Below are 7515 nucleotides of genomic sequence, written 5' to 3' on the forward strand. Positions count from 1 at the left end.
AGGAGGCGCGGAGACCGGGGGCTGAGGCCAGAGGGAGCGGAGCGTGCCTTGGCAGCGCACCGAGGACACCGCCAGCATGTGAGCCCGGCGAGCAGGGACCGGGGACAGTGTGTGTGTGTGGGAGAGCGCTGGCAGCACAGCTTGGGGACTGGGCTGTGCGGCGGGGGGAGCTGGCAGCGAGCACACCGGATACGCGAGTCCCCCGGGCTGGGGAAGGGCGGTCCCTGCCCGGGGACAGACGGGCACGGCGCCGTGCGGCGGAGCGGGGCTGCGGCAGGTGCCCTGCTCCCACAGGAGCCCGGGACCCCGGTGACCAGGTCCAGCCCGGGCTGGGATCCTCGCTCCCTGCGGCTGCCAAAACCGGCTCCGGGCCAGGATGTGGCAGCGCTGATTCAGAGGGACGGAGCGTGTCCCGTCTCGCTGGCGCCAGGCCAGGCGGGAGCCCCACGGGGGTACACCGTGTTCCCCGGGGCTTTGTGGGGCTCCGGCCCACCCGCGGGTGCGGTGAGGGGGGAACAGCGAATTGTCCTGCAAGAGGACGGTGCGGAGAGTGTCCCACGGAGCCGAGACCCCTCTCCACGCCGCAGGTACGAAACAAAATATTTCTCTCCACCGTCGGTGGGCGATACCCAGGGATAACAGCCCGCCCGTCAGGCGCTCACCGGAGGCTGCCCGGCGGCAGTGCTGCCGGTCCCGGAGCAGAAGCCGGGGGGATTTGCGGGGGTCTCCCCGCCATTGGGGGGGGGTCGCGCAGAACTCGGCGCCGCACGCAGCCAGCGAGCCCTGCCCCGCCCCGCTGGTGGGCACGGCCGGGCCGCCCCCTTCYTTCCTCCTCCTCCTCCACCTCCTCCTCCTCCCCCTGCTGCTTCCCGCCCCTCCCGTCCCACCGCCCCCGCTCGGCGATTTGCCGGTGCCGGCTCCGCCCGCCGCCCCGCGCGGCCGCGGCCGAGGGGCGCGTTCAAACGCGGCGAGGGAAGGAGCGCGGAGCGGAGCCGTGCGGGACCGCAGCGCCGCCGGCATGGTGAGTGCGGGCCCGGGCCCCATCCCCCTCCCCCGGTGCGCTCCGGCCAGCGGGGCTTTGTCCCGGGCTCGGCCCCGGGCACCGACCGCCCCCTCCGCCTTCTCCGTGCCGGAAATTCCGGCGGGGCTGCGGAGAGGCGCGCAGGGGRCTGCGCGGGGACCCGCGCCCGCCTCCCTCCAACCCCGCCGTTCCCTCCCGGGTGGAATGGGAATGGGAAAGAGAAAGGGTTTGTGTCCGTGTCCTGCCCGGGCACGGCTGGAGTTGGGAGCAGATCGCGAAGGAGCCAGGCTGGCCGGACCGGTGTTTTGCCGCCTGGAGGGTGATCCCCTCCCTGCCGCGGGCAGGACACCTTCGGGCTCCCCCGGCGTTTCCCAAACCTCCCACAACCTGACCTACTTCCTCGGCCGCCTGTGCCGGGAGGAGCCGCTGCGGGGCTCGGCCGAGCTGCTCCCCAATGCCGGGGGCTGGATGTGCATCCACGCCCCCCCTCACCACCACGGGAACATCCGTGTCCCCCATCCCCGTGCGCGCCCGGTGGCGCCGCAGCCAGCCCGGATCCTTCCGGAGGGTCCGTCCCTGGTGCCCGTCGTGGGGTGCCGATGCCCGGAGCAGGTGTTGGGCTCGCAGAGGGAGGTGACAGCGCAGGCCGGGAGCTGTCAGACAGGTTTGTGCGTGGCAGCAATTAAAAGCGGGGTGTTTGTTTACCCGGCGCGTGGTGCTGAGAACCAGGGCAGCTTCCTGGGTGTAACCCGGCACCGGCGCCCTCGGCGAGGCTGGGAGCGGTGCTGGGGGCTCTGCCTCGCCCCGGCCACGCTCACCGTGTCCCCTGCACTGGTGTGCGGCCATCGTCCCCTCCCAAGCGCTGGGGAGCCACAGCCGAGGCGGAAAGCATCCTCTCATCCTTCCTCCCCCGGCCACCTGCGCAGGAAGCTGCATTGTCCCGTCAGCATCCTGCCCCTTCCCACCGCCCTCACGCCATGTCCGGCCACGGGGTCCGCGGCACGCACGCAGCAGCTGGGCTGTGGCCGCCTGATCCCTGCCYGCTTTTGGGGTGGGAATGTMTGGATGRATGGGGCCGTGTGGAGCTCGCCCTGCGAGGTGCGGGAGCCCGTGCCACCCATGCTGTGCGGGAAGTGTCCCCGTGGTGCCGGAGAGGTGCCTGTCCCGTGCGCGCCCTGGGGAGGCCARTCCGATGGGCATCCCCTGGGGGAATTTGGGGGTGTCTGCAGAGGGTTTCCGGACCGGGAGGTCCCGGGGGGAGAGGCTGGGTGCCGCCGGGCCGGGGCTGGCGCCAGGCCCGGGCAGGTGCTGCCGGCTCCCGAACTCGCCCGCCTGGCTGGGCGGCAGGTGCCTGTTCTGGTGGCGGCCCCGGCCCCGGCCGCGGGCGGGAGGTGGGGCTGGYTGTGGGAGGAGGCGCTGCACCACGGCGGGGGCAGCGGCGGGGAGCCCCCGCCCCGAGCGTGCTGTGCCCTGTCCCCCGGCAAGCTGCGGGAGACGGCGCGTCCATCCCAGAGCCGGGAGCCCGCGTGGGTCCGTGGGGCTGGCTCAGAAAGGGGGTGCTGGGGCTGTCCCSGCTGCCTGGCGTCGCTGACTCTGTCTCTCCCTCCGGCAGTGCTGGTTCTGGGCTTTTCTCTAATTCTCCATGGCAGCAGCACAGGGTCCTGTGACCTGTGAGCCCGACACCCGCGTCCTCGGCACCTACCTCTCCTCGGAGCCCGTCGGCATCGTTGGCAGCATGGGCAGCGTGGGCAGCCTGGTGGAGAAGCAGGATCTGTCCCCCCTGGAGCTGCGGGCCCCGCTGGGCGGCTCACGGGGGCTGCGGCAGCCCGACGGCTTGCTGCGGAAGGGGCCGAGCCAGCGGGAGCTCTTCGGGTACCTGCACGGCGCCAAGAAGGAGACGCGGGCGGAGCGGAAGCACCAAACGTCGGGCGCCTGCTACAAGCGGGACTACGAGAGTGACCGYGAGAACCGCTCCCCCGAGCGCTACTCCCGGGAGCATCACCGAGGGGCCGACTTCTCCAAGAGCTCCCTGCCAGAGCGGGGCCGCTTCGACAAGGTGAGGCTGGGGGGTCCTGAAATGCATCCTGCGGGAGGATRGGGATGGAGCAGAATGATCCGTGCCCCCTGGGTGGGATGTGGGGAGTTGAGGWTGTTCAGGGATGTGAAGCTGGGGGTGTGGGGGTTCTCCCTGGCTGCAGAGGCTCGTGCTTGACCTTGTTCTTGTTTTTCAGTGCCGTATCAGGCCCTCGGCCTTCAAGGCGGTGGCTGGCAAGGGGCTGGTCTCCATGCAGGGCCTGTCCTCGTCCAAGGGGCAGAAGTTGTCCAAGAGCAATGGGAGCCTGCACACGCTGCTGTCGCAGAGCAGCACGGCGGCCCCGCAGCAGGGCCCGCTCCGCACCCACCTGCTCCACGCCATCAGCCTGGACGAGGCCTCTGACTCCAGCCACAACTCCATCCAGAGCTTCCCATCCTACGGCTCCCGCCTCAAGCCGGCCCAGAGCCAGTTCAGCGCCTCCATGGGCCACATCAACCACATTGGGGGCTCCTTGGACAGGGTCTCCCGCAGCCCCAGGGACACCCTGGCCCCCGAGAAGATGCCCCTGTCCTGCAAAAGCATGGCCACCCTGAGCCGGCTGCAGAGCCCCGGTGAGCCCCCACCGCCCTACGAGTTCTCCTACTCGCTGGAGGATGCGGTGAAGCAGCTTGAGGACCGGCTGCAGGAGACGGGAGGGGAGCTGCGGCAGCTCAAGAGGAGCCTCAGCGAGACTGAAGACCCCTTCACACAGGTGAGCTGTGGGGCTGGGGCAGCGCTGGGTGCCCCACGCAGGGATGTGGGGGCGGAGGGAGCGGTGCAGGAGCTGCTGTGGTGGGTGATGGGCTTGGAATGCCCAAGTTCAGGAGGACCAAATATCGCGGCACCTCCTGGGCTCCCTCCATGGGGCTGACCAGTGTCCACCTGTGCTGGCAGGCATTTGAGGACAAGCAGCGGCTGTGGCTGGACGAGCTGGAGGACCTGAAGCAGATGTACATGGCCCGGCTGCAGCAGGTGATGCARCAGGCGCAGCGCGGGCAGCGGGCGCTGCAGCTGCAGCTCTACAAGGCACAGCAAGAGAAGAAGCGGCTGCAGGAGGAGCTGAGCCTGCAGCAGTGTCAGTGCGAGGAGCCCAAGCTCCGGCAGCCCCAGGGCGAGCATGGCAGCCCCAAGATGGAGGACACCAAGTGGGAGGTGAGAGCCCTTCCTTGTCCCATTGTTGCCGCCCTTCTGGCTGTGGAGCCAGGATGGGGGCAGCGGTTTCCTGCTCTGGTGTCACTCGTGGCCACAGGATGGGAGGGATGAGCTGGGTGTGGTGTTTATGGTCTCCCAGGACAGCCTGGGGTGCTGCTGCCTCTGGGGTCCCACTCCCCCAGCCCTTCCTCACTGCTCGCCCGTGCCCTGCAGGTGTGCCAGAAGGCAGCGGAGATCTCCCTGCTGAAGCAGCAGCTCCGGGACACCCAGGAGGAGATGGCTCAGAAGCTGGGGGAGATCTTCAGCCTGAAGACGCAGCTGCGGGAGGCCAAGGCRGAGGTCCAGGCCAGGGACTCGCAGCTGGCACAACTGGCAGATTCCTTCCAGAACCCCCCAGAGCCCAGCACCTCGCTGCCTCTGGGCGACGACCCCATGCCATCGTGCCAGGACTTCCCCGGCTGCGAAACTGATGATTCCAAGTGCCGGGGCCTCCAGAGCGACTCGGCGGAGCCCCTGGAGCGGCAGGTGGAGTGGCTGTGGGCAGAGCTGCTGCGGGAGCGGCGTCAGGGCCAGCTGCAGGCTGTGAACTTTGAGCTGGAGAGGAAAACCTGGCAGGAGGAGAAGGAGAAGGTGCTGCGGTACCAGCGGGAGCTCCAGGCCAGCTACATGGAGATGTACCACCGGAGCCAGGCGCTGGAGCGGGAGCTGCGGCAGCTGCGGGCCGAGCCCAGGGATATCGGCATCGATTCGCCCTGGATCGAGCGGGTGGAGTCCTCCAAGATCTGAGTGGGGGATGCCGGTGGGACCGTGAAGGGGGAAGGTCTCTTGCTGCTGCAACGGGACAATCTCAGGGTGTGCACAAGGACTGGCCCCGCTCGGCGCTGCCCTGGGTCCATGGACCGATTGCGACACGGGAGCTTTTCCTTCTTGCAGCACTTTGGGCCCTTCTGGGGGGTCTCTGGAGGGCGGGGGGTTCATCTGTGCCAGGGTGGGGGTCTTGCATGTGCCCCGTGCTCTGACTCCAGGAGCGCTTGCCCTGTGATTCTTCCTGCCGTGGGGGCAGAAACCAAGCGCCCTGTGAGACATTCCCTGTCCCTCCTGCTCTGCTGCTCCTGTTCCTACAACCCAGTAACTCACTGTCCTGTGAGGAGAAGCTCCAGCCCTGTCCCCCACCCYACTGCCTTGCTGTGGGAGTTGCAGTGGCTGCCTTGTCACCTGAAGCTGGTGGTGCTGCTGGGGAGGCAGAGGAGGAAACCCTGAGGAGTTCTGGAGCACCTCTGTTGGGGCCTCCCCAGTGTGGAGCTGCTCTGCAATGGGGGTGGTTGGTGCAACTTTCTTCCGGCTGAGATAGGGGAGTGCCTTGGGCAGAGATGGGAACTGGTGCTCTGYCACACTGGGAGGAGGAACTGGGGTGGAGGAGAGGACTGGGGCAGGTGCCTGAGCTGGGGGAGAGGCCGGGGTCCCCCCGTCCCAGGATGGGTGAGGGGGAGCTGGGGGAGCCCCAGGGTGATGGAAGGAAGGAGCGCTGCTCCGTGTGTGTACCAGCAGAGCCATGTGAAGGCCCCGTTCCTGCAATAAACCTGCATTTCTCTCTGCCGCCCTCTGCTCTGCTTCCCTGGGGTCGGGGGCTCCCGGTAAGGCGGTACGAACGGGTGGGGCATGCCCGTGAGTCACGGTGGGGCCAGGCAGGCTCCCGGGGCCGCCTCACCCTCACCCCCGCAGCGCTTTAACCCAGCCCCGAGCACCAGGACCACGTTATACAAATCCACAGACACCTTTATTCACCCCACAGCGCTCTCCACCCCCCATCAGTCCCCCATAAAAAGTCCCGTGGCCCCCGGGCAAGGGGGTGGGACCTGCCACAGCTCCGCAGGGCACAGCCCTGGTCTGTCTCTTCACAGCGGCAAGGGAAGGGCCGACACCTCCTCCAAGCACTCGTCGTAGTTCTCCTGGTACTCCTCGTGGGGTTTGATCATGATCACRCAGGTCGGGCGCTTGGAGCCGGCTGCAGCTCCCAGGTCCTGTGGGAACAGAGCGAGGCCATGGGGTGCAGGTCCCTTCCTGAGGGGAGAGGCTCAGGAGCAGCTCCCTGCATGTCCTGGTTTAATGCAGGGAAGCTCTCCCTTCCAGCCCATCACCCCCAAGCTCTCTGGACTCRTGCTGGGTTCAAGAACCTTTTTCACAGATTATCTCGTGCAAGCTGCAGGCTGGGCTGGCACAAGGGACTGGCTCATGTGCCCCAATCCCTCCCCAGAGCAGGTTTGCAGAGCTGTCTGCACTGCAGCAGAAGCTCCAAAGACACCGACTGCTCCTCCAAAGCTCCAGATCTACAAAAGAGCTGTCCCCAGATCAAAACAGCCTGGAAAAGATGTCCTGGCTCTGTCCCGCAGCTGCTGCAGGGACTCAATCACAGCAAAYAGTTCTGTGATCCCACAGTGAAACACTTCCACACCTCCCGTTTCTTCTGTGCCCTGGTCAGGGACAAGCACCGAGTTCTTGACCCGGGCACCGGATCTGCACCTCCCCAGGAAGGCTCCGGTCACACCTGGACTCCTCACCGGGTTCCCCCTCACCAGGGCYGGTTCCTCCCCAGCCCCAGCACTCACCGATTTGGAAGGGACATATGCGTAAGGGAGGCTCCTGTCCTCGCACATGATGGGGATGTGGCAGTAAACATCGACGGGCAGCGTGTCYCCGGCCAGCACCGTGATCCTGCAGGGAGAGCCGTGTCAGCGCCCGGGCCATGCGGGCGGGGCCGTGCGGGGCCGCGGGGCCAGGGCAGCACTTACCCCTTCTCGCCCTTGTTGATGAACTTCTGCACTTCCTTCACACCGCGGCGGATCTGTTTGTGCTTGGCGGCTGCAAGAAAATAAGAACGTGAGGAGCTCGTTGAGAGCCACAGCGTGGGAGACCGCACCGCGCCGCCGCCATGTCCCGGCGTGCCCCACCCCCGCCATGTCCCGGCGCCGCCAGACCTTTCCTGATGCACTTGTAGAGCTTTCGCGTCAGCTTGCGGGACGCCAGCGGCTGCGCGATGGGGTTCAGGAAGTCGAGCTGCTCCCGGTACGAGCGCTCCGGTGTCGCCTCAGCCTCGGCCGCGGGCTCCRGCTTCTCCCGCGCCATGGCCGCCCCGCGCCAATTCCGCTTCCGGGCCACGCGCGCGCCGGGGGGCGGGGCACACACCGCCGCGAGCCCTCCACCAGCCAATCGGCAATCGCTGCGGCATTGACGGACAGCCGCGATGGCCAATGGCAAGCGGCGCTTCTAC

The 7515-nt window shown here is 67.8% G+C and overlaps 2 protein-coding genes across 3 annotated transcripts; one reads left to right on the forward strand and one right to left on the reverse strand.

Annotated features, from left to right (window-relative positions):
* The first annotated feature begins 375 nt into the window (after positions 1-375).
* Positions 376-5537, forward strand: N4BP3 (NEDD4 binding protein 3). Of its 2 annotated transcripts, none has more exons than XM_057378515.1 (5): positions 376-587; positions 2634-3077; positions 3253-3807; positions 3990-4247; positions 4461-5537. In XM_057378515.1, the coding sequence occupies exons 2-5, from the start codon at positions 2664-2666 to the stop codon at positions 5031-5033; spliced, it is 1800 nt and encodes a 599-aa protein (XP_057234498.1). In that variant the 5' UTR covers positions 376-587; positions 2634-2663; the 3' UTR covers positions 5034-5537. The 2 variants fall into 2 exon arrangements, with proteins under 2 accessions (XP_057234498.1, XP_057234497.1); XM_057378514.1 differs by lacking the exon at positions 376-587 and adding an exon at positions 889-1021.
* Positions 5538-6011: 474 nt separating this feature from the next.
* On the reverse strand, positions 6012-7401 carry NHP2 (NHP2 ribonucleoprotein). Its single transcript, XM_057378505.1, has 4 exons — positions 7223-7401; positions 7037-7106; positions 6854-6959; positions 6012-6268 (listed from the first exon to the last, which is right to left on the reverse strand). Exons 1-4 carry the CDS (start codon positions 7368-7370, stop codon positions 6143-6145), a joined length of 450 nt encoding a protein of 149 aa, XP_057234488.1. The 5' UTR covers positions 7371-7401; the 3' UTR covers positions 6012-6142.
* Between the last annotated feature and the right edge of the window lie 114 nt (positions 7402-7515).

The sequence above is a fragment of the Malurus melanocephalus genome, unplaced genomic scaffold (assembly GCF_030028575.1).
Source record: "Malurus melanocephalus ecotype Western Australia unplaced genomic scaffold, MMel_1.1 scaffold_362, whole genome shotgun sequence".
In the NCBI taxonomy this organism is placed as follows: domain Eukaryota; kingdom Metazoa; phylum Chordata; class Aves; order Passeriformes; family Maluridae; genus Malurus; species Malurus melanocephalus.